The 16,059-nt window shown below is 47.0% G+C and overlaps 1 protein-coding gene and 1 long non-coding RNA gene across 3 annotated transcripts in view; one reads left to right on the forward strand and one right to left on the reverse strand.

The window, feature by feature from the left end:
- TBC1D9B (TBC1 domain family member 9B) overlaps positions 1-13,313 on the reverse strand; it is a 30,401-nt gene extending 17,088 nt beyond the window's left edge. Inside the window, exons 1-6 of one of the 2 annotated variants that reach the window (XM_006263520.4) lie at positions 13,160-13,313; positions 8,659-8,769; positions 5,463-5,581; positions 2,325-2,553; positions 1,334-1,592; positions 317-524 (exon numbers count right to left, since the gene is read on the reverse strand). In XM_006263520.4, coding sequence (XP_006263582.1) covers positions 317-524; positions 1,334-1,592; positions 2,325-2,553; positions 5,463-5,581; positions 8,659-8,769; positions 13,160-13,277 — 1,044 coding nt within the window. In that variant the 5' untranslated portion in view covers positions 13,278-13,313. The remainder of the gene's footprint in view (positions 1-316; positions 525-1,333; positions 1,593-2,324; positions 2,554-5,462; positions 5,582-8,658; positions 8,770-13,159) is intronic. The other variant, XM_006263521.4, reaches the window with a different exon arrangement.
- Positions 13,314-13,350: 37 nt separating this feature from the next.
- On the forward strand, positions 13,351-14,673 carry LOC109280869 (uncharacterized). Its single transcript, XR_002087327.2, has 2 exons — positions 13,351-13,451; positions 13,891-14,673. It is a non-coding gene; the product is annotated as an uncharacterized LOC109280869 (long non-coding RNA).
- Positions 14,674-16,059: the final 1,386 nt, after the last annotated feature.

Here is a 16,059-nt window from a genome sequence, read left to right on the forward strand (position 1 = left end):
CAGGAACTGGAGAGAGATGCATGCATGCTCTCTACCTTCACTTTCTTCTTTGTTACTGGGGTTTGGAGACAGAATCGTCTTTTAACAAGAATTGTGCTTAGTCTTCTACTACAATTATTGCTAATGCTGAAAGAATGCTTCAGCATCTAACTACATAGCTAGCTCTTGGGGAAACAGTTGATTCAACACATGGATTAACCCAGGAGTTGAGAGTCAGGACTTTGTAATTTGCAAGCCCCAGAAACACTCAAAATCTAAAAACCAAAGGCCTGTGGCCATGACACACACATGGGTGTTTTATCTAAGAGATTCCCACCTCCCGGAGCGGAATGATGAGATGACAGGCTTCCTCTGCCTTGCTAGCAAAACAGATGTAATTGTTGGAAACAAACATCTGGCCAGGGATGTGCATCTTGTTAAAGGGAGTCCACAAGGTGCAGTCTGTATGGCCATCTAGACGTTCATCCTTTGGCAGCCGGAAGGTGGCACGGTAGCATTCATTTTTGGCCCGAGCATCCAGATCCCTGGTGGGGAGAGAAAATGATAATATTCATACACAGAAAGGCACAAGGCACCCTACCTTCTGTCCTTCACATCCTAAAGCCTCCTAAGGGCTCCTTCAAGTCCCAGCTGACAGACCGCGTTGTATTTTCACTACTCCCTTTTAACTGAGCTGCTATTCTGAATTGCCCTCTTTGCCTTCCTATTTCAAGTAGGTCCCAACACAGACCCTTCCTGCAGCACAAAGTAGATTAAAAGTTATACTTCTCCATATCCTAGGCTTGTGCTTTAAGGGAAACATCACCACAAAACTGAAGCTGTTGAGAAGGGAGCAATTGTACAGTATTGTTGCCAAATGGCAGTACCATAACAGTTTGTACAGTACTCTGAGGATATAAAATGCTAAGTGTGTTTTGTGATTAATAAAACCCTGGACTGCAGACAAAGGAGACCAGAAGAGCATTTGGGAATATGGAAGGATACTGACAACATATGTCAAAGCAGTTGCAGGCCTCCCCCTTCCCCAACTATGTTTCTGCACCAGAGCACAATCCATAACAGATCCAGACATCATCTGAAGAAGCAAATCCTGCTCATGCAATTCCTTTCAACCCTTTCCCAAGACATGTGGGAGAATATACTGGACTTGCCTATAAAATTAATGATCTATACCAAGCTGGAAGAAAACTAAGCACAGCTACAGGGATGATGGGTTAAATGGCACAAGGGCCCCAATCCTGATTACTGAATAAGTGATACATAACACTGCAGACTCATTCCTTCAGTCCCCTGCTTCCTTTCTCCCTTCCCATTCTCCTTGCTGAAAATGCACCTTTTGAGTGCAGAGATGTTCTTGAGAGGCTTCCTGGGCTTGGGCAGGGTCTTGTCCTCCAGGAAGCCCTCATTGTCCAATAGCTGCCGCATGGCAATGTTAGCCAGCTGCTCCATCAGCTTGAAGGTCTCGTTGATGTTGAGGAACATGGAGAAGTAAAGCTCGCTATCCCTGGTGCTCACTTTAATACACTCAGGGAACAGCAGTGTTGCATTTTTTTCCAGCTGCGTCACATCCACCCACTGGACCACCAGCGTCACTGAGGAAACACCCAAAACAAAGCCAGCAGTTCTAGTGTGATCCAAGACAAACTTAGTCAGAGGGACAGCCAAAGTTGCCAGCAAAGCCCTCACACTACTATTACTTTTTACTGCTTCTTTTCTCAGTCATGGGCAGCTTTTTGCTTTCAATTTCACCCTGGATCTCCAGAAGTGCTTTATAATAAAGGAGGCACTTGGGGAAACAATGGGCTAAGAAATAATGCAGGTTCCTTTATTAATATTTTCCAGGTAGGAAATGTAAATTTCTCAGGTTTTTATTTTTCTCCTCGGCAGGAGACCAAAAACCACTGATATTTGTAGAATGCTATTCCCAAAAGAGAACTGCCAAATCATGGATTACCTGGTTCCCCAACAGGTTATGGGTAAAACTTCCTAAAGTGCTTAAGAGACATAGGAGCCCGAAGCACATTTTCAAAAGCAACTTAGGCTCTTTGACTTTCAGTGAGACTCAGACTCTAAACTATGTTGCGTACAAAAACAGGGATCAGGGTCCTAAGTCACTGAGTGGCTTTTGAAATTTTTACCCAGAAGTCTGGAGAAAGCTGGATGAAGCATGTAAGACGAGGCCATACATTTGTCTACTATAGGTCTCAAAGAGGATTCCTCTGCAGAAAAATGTTAGCAGCCAAAAGGACCCACACAAAGGGCCAACCACCCCCAGGAAAAGTGGGAGGAGTCAGGTAAGCGCAACCAGCAGGCTACTAACTCACCCTCCTTGCCCAACAGGAAGGAGTAGAAGCAGAGGTGATTGACAGTCAGGTAGAGCCAACCCTGTCTGGGAACACGGCCTTTCCAGTAGCTGCAGGAATAGTAATTGACCAGCTTTTCCACCTCAGGCATCCCAAACTGCTTCCGCATCTTCAGTTCTGCCTCCTTGAATTTACCCGGGTCCTCTTCACTCTGCGGTTGCTGATTCTTGTTCTCTTCAGCAATAATGCCCTGAAGGGAGAGGAGAGAATGGTGAGAAATGAAAAGGTCACTTCTGTTTTCATTTACAGAGTTAAAGTACTGCAAGAGGTAACTGGCGACCACTGCTTGGAGAGGCAGAAAGAGAGAAGGAAAGAATGTGGCAAGGAAACCACCACTAGATTTAAGTTAAAGATAAAATGAAGAGACATTTCATAAGAACAAGTCAGGCAGCTCGGAATCTTGGTGAAGGTGAATTGATGCCCGAACACATACTTACAGCTACTGCTCACAACGAACATTTAGTGACCTTTGTATGACTGGCCTTGGAGCACTGAATACATCATTCAAGAGACCTGGGGACGGTTTCTGTTATTAATAAGGAGTGAATATGCCTCCTTGGAGGGAGGAAAAAAACTGGACAAGGATGCGAAGGAGTCCCAGGAAGAAAACCTCCCACAGTTACAATCAGGAATGAGGACTTTGGAGGTTTAATTTTCCTAGATTATAGTAAAGCCCTCCTCCCTTGTGGAGATTTTTCTTTCCCTTCTCAATCCCAACTACAAAATTGCTACTTGCTTAGAATATCACTCTGCTCCTGCTTCTTCAGAGGTGCCAGGCAACTGCCACGCGAGTTTTGTGAACTGGAGTCTTCGTTTTCAGAGGTCCTGAGCATATAGAAGTCCATCAATTCTAATAGATGGAAGCTACAGCAATCCTTGATAAAAGTCCCCAACTTGCACCTTTACTTTAAATGTTAAGTAGTTCTCTTCTAATGACATTCAAACAGCGAAGAACCAGAATGAGAAGCTGCCCGAGAATTGCAAGCCAGTGCCTGTGTTCTCTCTCTCCATCAAGTCACACATGTTGGTTTGTGACTCAGATCTGGGCTGCTTCCATATTTCTATTGTTAGAGGGAGCTATTTTTAGAAGACTCATGAGTCTTTAAGGAAATCCTTAAGGAAAAGATAACTTTGAAAACTGAGCAGTTTCTCATTGCATCATGGTGTACAGTGACCTTCCAAGCAAGCACAGCTACCTTTTTCCAATGACAAGATGACAAAACCAGTGCCTGGTTGCACTGTCATTTTCAAACCATGCCCTTATCACTTCTGCCCTCAACTTGGAAGATGGTCATCATGTTAACTCCTTGCATGGTTGTCAGTTCTACAGTCCAGATCATTCCCAGGTTTTCAGAAAAGAGTGCACAAGTGTCTGTGGCTGCAAGTACACTACATGTTCATCTAACAGGGATGCAAAACTCATGGGACTGGTCCCTAGGCTGGATCGAGCCCATGGAACCCATCCCCCAGACTGGATCTGGTGCCTGCTCTAGCTAGTCTGGGACCCATACTGTGTGGGGTGCAGATCCTGGAGTGGTTGGAATGGGCACTGTGTGAAATGAAGCCCAGTCACAGGTGGGTAGTAAGGATCCTAGACTATGCCAGACACAGCACATGCTTTGGGAACCACTCTGCCCACAGAGCCTACTCCAGGGATTCTGGGACCTGCTAGGGCAGGTGTCCCATGTGACAGACCTAGAGTTGCTGGGGTAGGTGTTGTGTATGTCACACATCCTGAAGCGGGCACTGCGTGGCACAGTCCAGTTAGGGCAGGCACCACGTGTGGCCTGGTGCCTGCTCCGGACAGTGTGGGATCCATCCTACATGCTCTCAGCTGGACTGCACCACATGCAGTACCTGTTTCAGCCACTCCAGGATCTGTGCCACACACCCACTCATGAGGTGCAGACCTGGAGTGGGTGGAGTTGGTGGTGTGTGCAGCATGTGTTCTGGGCCCTGCCCACAGGGCTGGTCCTGCACACACTGTGCCTCATGTGGATCTGCTCAGACCCTGGGGCAGCATCAGGGTCTGGACAGCAGGGCTCTGCAAGTTGGATCCACAGGCCATGTTTGACACCCCTGATTTAGCAGTCCAGAATACAGGTAACATATCCCACCCTAGCCTTCAATTTTTGCCCATTAAGAGATAGGATTTTTTTGCTACTCCCAAACGTTAATTTTGGGCTGAGAGGAAAGCAAAATCCAGAAGTAAGGCTCTTCAGCAAACAAGGATTGCAAATGTTTCTGGTCAGACCTAGAGTCTGACAGAAAAGGTATATCCACCAAGGTCAGCTGCTGCTACAGCACACAGGGCAAGAGACAGTCCATTGCATACAGGAATGTAATCAACATCAACCAGCCAGGGCAAGCTGTGTCTGGCATTCTCAGGCTGTCCTTCCCAAGGTACTATTCCTACCAAGAAACTGCCAGAGGACTGGTTTATCTGCCTCCTTCTCCATCTCCCCTGATGCTGCAAGAGCTGACAATCTCTACTCCACTACCAATGGCAACATTGGCCACTCTCCAAAGAAATAAGTCAGACCTGTTCTCCAGCATCAACAGGTCAATCTCAGTTTGTCTTTGTTACCTGAACAAGCTGCAAAGACGCTAGGGTTTGTCTGGATCACAATTCAATTTAATTCAAGGTGCCCGAGTTACTTTATACCACAGAGATTCTTGACAGCCCTAGTAATGGAAAGGCATTGTTTATAAGCTGGAATTATCTGGAAACAAATATGGGGGAGGTAAAAGGAGTATAACACGCTCTTCCCATTTCTCTCTGCCAAAAGTTCAACCCACTGGAATGATGTTAGACAGGCAACACATTTTAATGAGTTACTGCAGGATGTGAAATGCTGGCTGCTTGGAGATCTCCTGCACTGTCCCCATGACTTCTACTGTATGTGTTAATCCTGTGCCTTGGTGGTAAACAGGTTGCTGATCCATTGCATGTTTTTATGTGAAGACTTGAAGCTTATGTCTCTCCAGAGAAGCATGGAGATGGAAGAGCCTCTGTGAAAACCTCCTTTCCAAAAGGGTAAGGCTCCCCATTTTTCTGCCAAGGAGCTGAAAGCCCTGCAGGGAATCATGTGCCCTTACGTGTATTTTGCCCTTGACAAAGGTGGTGATGTCTTCCTCATTGTCAAAGATGGAAAGAGTCTGTAGCAAGTTATTCTCCAGCCATTCCCAATGCTTCGTGATCTCCTTACGGGATGAACCTAACAGTGGAAGAGATAAGAATAGTTAGATCGCATTCTGGATTTTTTTTTTTACTACAAGTTCAGTGAGAATTTAATAAAAGTATAGCTCCACACAGCAGAGGCCAAGGCACCTCAAACCAGCCAGCGAGACTCATACTAGGGAGTCAGCAAGTCTGGCCTTTTATAAATAATGGGAATCACTGTCCTCACAGCTGAAGATGCCCTAAAAGTGATGAAGCAACATTTGGGTTCAGCAAGATGCATTCCCCGCCCCCACCAAAAAAAAAAAAGAATTTCACAACTTGGAAAAGTTTTCTGGGTTCTCATTATTAAAATCCCGGAGGATGAAGATACAGAAAACTTTATGAAAACCCTGTAACTTTAGAATAAATGGACTTGGTGCACCCCTGCAGACCAGCTCCATTCTCTACTGCTGTGCATGATTGCCAGCAAAGAGCATGTGGACTTAAAATAAATAACTAAGTGAATCTGAAACATTCATGCTGTAAAAATACTGCTGTGCTGTTTATTTGGGATATTTAGTTGTTTGTTTTTTTGGAAAGAAGATTGTTTGCAGTCTCCTATAACCCTCCAGGCCAGGAGACCCCACAGAGGGCAAACTTCATCCCTCTAGCTCTTGTACAGATTTCTGTTTTAATAAGAGATTTTTCTCTTCACCATGGGCTGTGTCTTTTAGCTTAATTGTGCACCAAAGGCAGAACCCTTGGCTCCACGTGTCAGCTTACAGTAATGGAAGTCAGCTGTTTGCTGTTATAACTTCAGGTGAGAATGAAGGCAAAAAAACCCAAAAAAACCCAGCCAAGAAATTAAAAAAAAAAAAAAAAAAGTGTGAGGTAGCAAACAAGGTATAAACATTATGAAGTGCAGCTTGAAAAATGACCTGGATTAAGTGTAAGCTATCCACATATTTTTTTTCCTTTGCAAATTCCAGTAAAGCCTAAATTCCACTTCAGCCAAGTAAACAGAACTCCTTCCCAATTGGACACGGGAAAGAAGTGAAATTACTAAGAATTTTTAATTAAGCATTTCAGTCCTTCAGTGACGGTGTCCATCCTCCAGTACACTCTCCATGCAGGGCTATCAGCCCGCACCAAGGGTGATGGAGAAACAAGAGGGGCTGGGGGAAACAGAAGATACAGGCAACTGCCTTTAGCTTCTGATCTACCTGAGGTTTATTTCTTAGCAAGTGCCTGCCTCAGCAAAACAAGTCACAGATGAGGTCTGCTGTTGGAGATCTAAACACAAAGCCTATACAAGACTCTCTGTGGCTTTTCAAAACAAAATAACCCCAACATCTGAAACCAGAAACTAGAAATCTTGTGAACAGTGCTGTCTCAGAAGACCAAGGAGCTATGAATGCATGTTTTCTACCCATTAAGTCAATGGAGCATGGACTACAGGTATACCCAAAGACAAGATGAAAGGATCCCTGTGGTCTGCTGTAACCACTGTTTAGGGTTCAACGTATTTATTACTGTTGACAGTTCTAAATGGCTCAAGTTAAAAGGCAAGTATCTGACCAGCGCTTTAAATTTGGAGGAAGCATGTCCAGTGTTCAGTGGTTTGGAAAATGGAATAAATCTGAAGTTCCCCCACCAGCTGTAGCTCTCATTTCATGGTTGTAGGTGGAAAGGTCTCTCTACAAAAGTCACGCAGAGTGCTGTTATACCATGTATATAGCTGTGCTGAGCGCTCACAAGTCAGAAAGTGCCAAAGTTGGGGTTACAAGCTCGAACATAAGTCTGCCTGCATTTATCTAGTACAACAGTCTCTAAATGCACCTATCACACCCTGCTTCTTAACTAGGGTACTAGACTCAATCATTACAACATGAAATACTAGTATAATAACATCTTGTAATATTCTGCTTTTCCACTTAGATTAATTTTATAGTCAAAATGAACGGTTCGTTATATAAAAAGTCCACCAATAAAACGAGCCCTTTTTTTTCCTCCAAGGCATAGCATTTAATCACTATACACAGGCTTGCTATCATTCCCATTTAATACAAAAATGCATTCATAAAGAACAATTCAGGGACTGAGATAGTTAAGATACTGATGTAGTTGTGCACGCATGGTATACCATTCCTTAGGAGCAGGGCTTCACATATAATGCCTCTGCACTCAGTTTCATAACAGGTATTATATAAACCCACTTTGTAACACATACACCCACAAAAACACTGCTTCTTTCCACTCAGTTTCTCGCTCACAACCGTTTGCTTTCAACTGCCAAAGCTTCTCACTACACTGAGTCAGCCCAATACAAGTCTGGCTATATTTTCTTCACTAACAGGTAGGATCCAAAGCCTTAATAACCAGCCTTCTCAGCCAGATAAGTGGGGATGGTATCCAATTCAAACCTGGCATTGTGCAATAAGAAATAATTCCAGCAGTAAAATAGGAGGGGCTCAGGGACTCAGCTGGTGCCTAAGAATTGAGTTCTCTTGATCTATTCCTTTCAGACAAAAAAATCTCAGGCTGGGTATAATAAAAGGAAGGGCCCCAGCAACATGGTGAAGGTAGCTGTGGGTATTGTTCAGCACCCTGAATAACCTTATTTCTCCACTTCAGCACACTTTCCCATGTGTTATACTCTCAGTACACAGAGCAGAACACAGTACTTGCTATGACAAAGGAGTCCTTGTGGGAAGTGGGTTTACATCGCTGTGTGCATGCACACGTACATGTACACACACACACACACACACACACACACACACACACACACACACACACACACACACACACACACACACACACACACAGAGTTTTAGGATCTCTGCCAGTTTGGGCATCCTACGCAGCCCAAGGGTTGGCTCACTGGCTGTCAAGATTCTTGGCAATATTAGCTCACTTGTTATGATCCTAAAAATGAAGTGTTAAAAGTTGCAGACTTTAAAAAAAAATAAAAAGAAAAAAATAAAAAGAAAAAAAAGAAATGAAATGAAAGACAGAATCTGTCAACATTCAACAGGAGCAGAACTAATCATCTAAAGAAATGATCAAGTAGCTTGCTTTGGTGCAATGATATGCATGCCAGCACTTGGCAGGAGCTGCAGCAGTACCCACCACATGCTACCGTCCAATAGATTTGCGAGTCCTGGGTCTGGTGAAGGATCCGGTAAGGGGCAACTCTAGCACTGGAATCCAAAACCACGTCTAAGGTTCCCACAAGCAGACCTGGGGAAAAAAAAGATGTGAAAATAAACTCTCTCACTGGAGTTAGTCAGAGAGTTTGGTTAAGCAGAAAATGCAGCTTCAGCAGGATAGAGGCAGCATGTGCTCCTTGCCATTTCAGTAGGATGGTGGAGCAATAGTACCTTAGTCTTGAAGGGATGCCCACCCCGTCCCAAGGGAAAACAAATCACACCAAATAGTTACGGTTTACTCCGCTGTTAAGGACTCCACAGTAAAGGTTACAAGCAGATGTCTTAAGCCTTAGGCTGACTACATTCTCCCTTTAAACTTTCAGTGAAAGAAGATAATTCCATTAAAGGTTTTGTAATTAGCCCCAGGTAAAGACATTTGCTGGAAATACTCAAGTCTAGAATAAATATTTTTCCAGTGGGAAGCATTCAACAGACCTTATTCAAAAAACGTGAAGAACTTGGCTGCGAAGCTTTGCTTCCAGCATGAAGAATGCTCCTGGGTAGCCTCTGAGGGTTTCACTGACATACCAAAACTACTATAGAAGGATACAGAGTCTACAACCTTCCTGTCCTTATCAGTCAGTGATGAATGTTAAGATTGCCAAAACCCCAAAATGTACCAGAGACATTTCTACACTATAGCTTTCAGTGCAAATAGCAGATAAGAGAGAGCGGTGAGCAAGTGTTAGTAAATGCTGGCATTTGCAGACCTCAGTGATGTCACCTGAAGATAGATTAAATGCAAAGATTTCTGGATTAACAATTAAGAGGAGAGGCAATTTCAGTGTGCAGAGGCAAGAAGGTGATAAGAAGATACCCTAACTTTACAAAGGAAAGTACTTCCAGTATCCAGTACCAAGGAGAGCCGCCAGAGAAATGCACCAACCAGTTTGTTATTGGGGTTGACTTATTTGCCAAAGTGCTTATATTGAAGTATTAAAGATGTTACAGAATTCTCATTCAGGGCTCAGAGGGATCATGAACCTAAATCTCCTCCCTCTTGTCAGATAAGGAGTGAATCATCAAGCTGCAAGGAAAGAAAAAGTTCCTCTTTTGCCTCAATCAGTACTACTCAAAAGGTACAGAAGGATTTTAGACATGCTTTCAGATCCCTTCAGAACATTTAAGCTCATGCTTAGCATGTAGCTACTGCTCTGGTGGAGAAATAACATGCACTTAGATGAATAGGATGGTTTCCCAATTCCCATTTTCTTGATACTGTTTGCTGACCACAAGGGACTTTTATGGAGTCAGGAGGTGAAACAGCCTGTTTCATTTCCTCCTAAATTTAGAGTGAAGCCAAAACATCATCTTTTCAGATGTAAACCTGAGCAAATCACACTCTGAACAACATTAAGGATGGTAAAGTAAAACCCTCTGAACTCTGTAACTGCCTCAAGAGATGGGAGAACAGTGAAACTGCATCTCCACTGATGCTCTGCAACAGCACTGTTAGCTGAACCTTTACTCTACTACACATAACCAATATGAGAAGTTTAACAGGTTCTTATAAAATGTTGACAGCTGTTGCTCTCCCAAGCAGTAATGCTATCACAGTGCTGCACTTTCTTTTTAGAAAAATTCCTGGACACAAGTGCCATTTTAACTCAACTTTGAGCTAAAAGCCTGCTAACTCTACATCTGCAACAACAGTCGGTTTTATTTTTAGATTTGCTTATCACTGGATACAAACCAGTCATCTCCTGCCCTTATAGAAGGACATATGGTACTCATGGTAGTTATTTCTTAAAAACTGCATTTATGGAAAAAAAAGTCTTAATACTCAATCTATTTATTCTGTAAACTTTAGCTTAAAAAACATAATCGCTAGTATTAACTCTACCATTTTAGGGTTTGTTGTAGTTTTCATCATTACTGAAGCACTCCCAGATGCATCAAAGCTATAAGGCAAGATCATTCATCTATTTCAAGGAACTTTCTGCTCTTTCAGCTTCTCTAATTATTGGAAACTTTGCTTGGGACATGCTATTTCAATGATCACATTTAAATTGGGTTATTCTTATCATACTTCCAGACGACAAATTGCGCACACCTATAAGCAAATGCCAATTGTTTTTGTGACAGCCGATGCAGGATCAGACATCTCCAAGCTTCTCCCTGCTGTCTCGCTGTTGGTCTCAAAGAACAGACCAAGGTTTGCCCCGGGACAACTCCTTATCGGCACAAGCCTCAGCTCTACTGCCCTTCCGCAAGACCCAACAGGTGCAGCAGGGAATCTTTGCCAGGTGATTGTGAAAGAAGCCTAGGTGCCCCCTCCCTACCCCAGTAGAAGGGGCCAGCCTGGACTATCACTCACTGGAGATCACACTTTACCAGAGGAAATCAGTAAAGTTACCAACCAACAAAAGGATTTATTGCAAAGAATACTTCTTTCCTTCCTGGGACATTGTAATTGCCCTAGTTAATGGCCCACATCCCCGAGATGCCTTTGTTATGGTGGGTCTGGTTACAGGCAGACAATACCTTGGGTGTTTGTCCCAACAACAGCCCTTTCTGCTTTGGGTTTGGAGTGGCAATTGCTCTTGCCCTAGTACAGTGGTTCTCAAATGGGATGCTGCGGCTTCCTACCGTGCCACAAATTCCCCTTAGGGGCGTAAGCGGCCAGGTACAACTGCCCCACGTGCACTCCTATGGCATTAGGGCTCTGATCAGAGCTGGCTGGTGCGGTGTAGTATTTCTGGTCCAGCTCTTCCCACGCTCCTCCTGGAAACAGAGGCGTGCGGGACAGTTCCACTTTATTTCCAGGAGAAGCATAGGAGAGACCAGACCAGGAACAGCTACGCAGCACGAGGCAGGTTGTGCAGCCAGGCACTCGGGGCAATTTTTATCTGGAAGAGGCAGACTAGGGTTGAGAAGCACCGAGGTAAGCCGAGGCAGCACCAACAGCTGTTCTCAACCAGAGGTGTTGCCATAATCCAAAAAGCTGTGGAGAGGTGCCCTGAATCGTAAAGTTAGGCTGGAAGGGACCTCCAGAGCTCATCTAGTCCAACCTCCTGCCTCAGGCAGGATCATCCCTAACCAAACCATCTCAGACAAATCCATCATCAACCCCGACTCGAACAAGATTGAGAACCACCGCCCTAGTAACACAGTTGCCCAGTGATACTAGATTCACCTTCTCTCTGCCCCCTTGGCATACGTATACACAGCTCTTAACTAGAAACCTGGCTCTAATTCTTTCTTTTTTTATCCAAAATTGTAAAGACACACACAGACGGCCTGACATAATCCACGCAGCGATAAGAACGACATCAACGACGACAGTCTATTACTGACGTTTCGAAGAGACCGAACACGCGGTTAGTCAGATCAACAAGCATCCGTCTGACCCCAACGAGCAGTCCTGCTTCGGGGCTGGTTCGCGGGCAGCATCTTCTAGCTTTTAATGGTGCGTCACTTCAGGAGTTGGAGAGGACGAGTTATCTTTCCTCCGGACCGGAGTTCAATTTCCAGCCCTACTGAAAATTTCCCAGTGAGCTTGGGAAAGTCCCTCTGTGCCTCAGTTTCCCATCGGTACGAGTTAGAGTATTTGGCAGCTCCCAGCCCTGGTCCGTCCTGACTACCAACACTTTTGTGCTGCGCGCAGCAGGGCGAGGGGGAAGCACTGCCGTCAGACAGACGTGCCGTCACGTGCGAGACTACAGCCTGTCTCCGAGGCACGGCCAGCCTCCTACGCAGGGGGGCCATCATAGAGGACATGCCCATTTTCTGCTACTCTGCCCTCCATTGATACACAATCCAATGCCTTTACACCCTCTATTTTTCTCTCCGAGAGACAGAGGGCATGAAGGCATCAGGTTTCGTACCGATAGGGGAGAGGGGATGCTGGGCCCCTGCTCCCCGCCCGCGGAGCAAGGCCCTGCTGCACCTCGAGGCCCTCGGTTTCTAGCGGCGATCGCTAGGCCGGGCTTTTTCGGGAGAGAAACAGGGGGAGCTCAGTCGCTTCCAGGCCGTCGCAGAGGACGGTCTGGTTTTCCACTCCTCTGCCGACACGAAACCCGACGTCTTTACGCCCTCGGTTTTTCTCTTCAAGAAAGAACACGTTTTTCTCTTTGAGGGAAAAACAAAGGACGCGCAGGTGTCCGTCCGGCCTCTCGCCCGCGGAGGACCTCTGCCGGTACGCCCTTACGCCCTCTCGAAGAGAAAAACGCGCTCTCTTTCTGGAAGAGAAAATCCGTGGACGTAAAAGGCGTCGTGTTTCGTGTCGACACGCGCCGGCTGCCCGCAGACCCCGCTCGAGCCAGCCCCCGTCAAACGCCAGCGCCACGGCAGTGCCTGGAGCCCCTCAGCGCGGCCTGTGAGGGGAGCAGCGACCCCGGCCAGGCCGCAGCTGGGCCTGAGGCGCCGCGTCGCGTCCCATCCCATCCCATCCCGCCCCAACGGCCCCGGCCGCGCCTCACCCGTGAAGCCGCCCCCCTTGCCGTGGCCGCGGCGCCGCTGCAGCAGGAAGAAGGGGTTGGCGCGCTCCGTGACCCACAGCGCGCCGGCCAGCAGCACCTCCTCGGGGCCCAGCCACATCGCGCCGCGCCGCCCGGTCCAGCCCGGCGCCGCTCCTTGAGGCCGGGCCTCGCCGCCGCCCGCCAGCGCCCCCTGGCGGCCCCACGCCTCGGCGCCGCCCCGCGCCACGGGGCCGGCGCGAGCGAGCGTGGCGCGGCCCGTCGCCGGCGCCGTGCCCCCGCGCCAAAACCCCGGGTGAGGGGCGTGTGGGGGGTCGGCAGCATCGCCCCCCACCCCGCGCGACCAAGGGGGGGGGGGGTCGGCGCAGCGTCAGAGCGTGGTTTTTGGGGTGATTTTGTCTCATTTGGGACACCGGCCTTCTCGTGTGTCTGTGCAGCCGGGTTTTTTAAGCGATGTATTTTCCCCTCTCAAGAGACAGGCCCTGCCCGTGTTTCGAGGCCGTGTACCAGCCATGGCCCCGCGTCCCCATCTCCTCCGTGAAATCCTGTGAAATAGGGACTTTTGTTTCGACACAGAAGAGCTTTTACTGTCTTTTCGCCCATGCCTGATGAAGGGGGTTTGCGCCCGAAAGCTTGCCAGGCTTTTTTTTGGTGGGAGGGGACAAAAATCCGGTTGGGTTAATCCAAGATGGCACCTCTAGTAGGAGCGCACTAAAGGGCGTTTCTGTTGACAGGTCCCGAGGACGGCGGGCCCGGCCGGGCAGGGCTTTGTGAGGCGCGGAGGCGACGAGGACAGCGAGGGCACGAAGGGAGGACGGGGTCAAAGAGGACGGGTCTGTCGCTCACCCCGGACGCCGACGCGTTGACGATGCCCATAGTCTATAGTCATTAACGGGGCACAGGGAGGAGGCTGGAGGTTTGAGCTGTGGTCCTTTCAGTGCTGCATATCCCACATGCCCGTCCTCCTCCTCGCACATAGAGAGAGCAAGGATGCCCCTTCCTACAAGTCCCTCCCGCTGCGCCTTTGTGACGGACGGCACCTGCACCTGGCGCAACCCTTGCTCTTCCCTCAAGCCATCTCCCTCAAGTTACCTACACGGCTTGGAGGAGCAAGCAGCGGCCTAACGAGCCCCTAATGCTAACGTGACACTCCACGGAAGGAAGCACAGTGACTTCATGGCTGTTGAGAGAGCATTTTCCTTTCATATATATATATATATATATTCACAGGTTAATCTGGAAAACCTGGGTGTCCCTCCTCTACGGCTGCAAAGTGGTTGCCGTAAGACGTGCTTTACAGAGGGCATTAGCTGGACCCTTGCTGATGTCCTATTTTGAACTGAAATGTCCCTTTGCCAGCACAGCTATAATTTGACAGACTAATGGACTTATATAGTAAAATATCAGGCAGATGAAATATCTTCTGTGCAGACCCCTTGGGATCCATTGAATCCAACATTAACTAACACTGATTATTTAAATGCTCTTTCCGGTCATATACACTGTAATTTATTGGCTGGGGATGCCAAATGTTGCTTTATAAGTGGCAGTGGCCTTTTTTCCCTAAACTCCTGCTCTCAGCCTTTTTTCTGGGCCTTTATCTCTGGTTTCCTACAGAAGCACCAGTCTTTTGGGGAGACAGAAGCATGCTTGTTTTGTTCTCAGGAAGCTATTTGGGGCTGAACCCCACTGCAAAACCCATGACCCTGGCACTCTCCGTGTTTATGTGCGAGTGGGGTTTTCCGGCTACTTGGTGTACATTTCCTGGAGTACTTACCTGCCTTGCTGGGAATGTAGGAAGAAATATTATTCTTCTGCTTGAAAACTGCAAAAGCCAGCCCACTAGTTTTCCCCTCCAGCTTTGGGATTCCAGAGCTTTTTGGAACCATTTTGCCTGTGGATTCAGGTTTATTTCATGCCCTTGGCATGTTTGTCCGTGGCGTTTTGAAGGACAAACTCAGCAACAAAGCAGGAAGAGGACAAGCAGCATGTGCAGATATTTCCTGTTATCCACAGAGAATTTACTGGGCTTCCTGTATTATTTTTATAACCATTACTAAGCTCCAAAATACTGGGAGAAAGTGATCGCCATTCTCACACGCAGAGCTCCCAGGGAGGCAGCAGTGGTTTGTTTGCTTGAGCGTGTAAACCCTACAAGGCTAGGAACATTTATTTTCAGAGCCCAAATCCTAGCTGGAGCCTTCACATGCTACCATTATATAAACATTTATTGCCTGGCTGAGCTGCTGAGGGCCTGTGCTCAACCTGATAGCGTTGCTGCAGTTGAATGCAATGCAATAACTTTTGAACATTGCATCTGATACAAGGAGTGTTTTAAGTGGCAGTAGACAGAACCCTACCGATTTGGGGAGTCATGGCTAAACCAGAGGAGGAAAGATGAGACCACACCAACCCCTTGCCATCTCATTAGCAGGGTCAGAGCTTCCAGAACCTTTATAATTGCCTAGAGATCAAAGAGCAAATGAATAGGATCCATTAATACCTAAAAGTGTAAATGCACCACAACCTTCTCTCTGCCCTGTAGCAGTGAAGGGGACAGGACTCCAGTATGGGGGATGGTGGGAAGACTGGGGTGGAGAACACAGAGGGGTCTGGCATAAGGGAGGAAGCAGAGGGTTGCAGCAAGTCCTTGAAAGAGGGAGATGGAGGCTGGTGCACACAGGGAGCTGTGGAGGCGGCTTCGGTAGCAAGGAGGTCCTGAGACAACAGCCACAACCAACCAGGTGACACCTACTGACATTTAAAATATGCTAGTCCAGACCTAGACCTTCAACTTGTACAGATACTGCAGGAAGAAGATTCCTTTTCATGTGCAGGACCACATGTAGAGCAGGCTGCCTTCAGTCCCTGTGTTTCTTGGTGAGTGATGCCAAATGCCTCCA

The sequence above is a fragment of the Alligator mississippiensis genome, chromosome 9 (genome assembly GCF_030867095.1).
Source record: "Alligator mississippiensis isolate rAllMis1 chromosome 9, rAllMis1, whole genome shotgun sequence".
NCBI lineage: Eukaryota > Metazoa > Chordata > Crocodylia > Alligatoridae > Alligator > Alligator mississippiensis.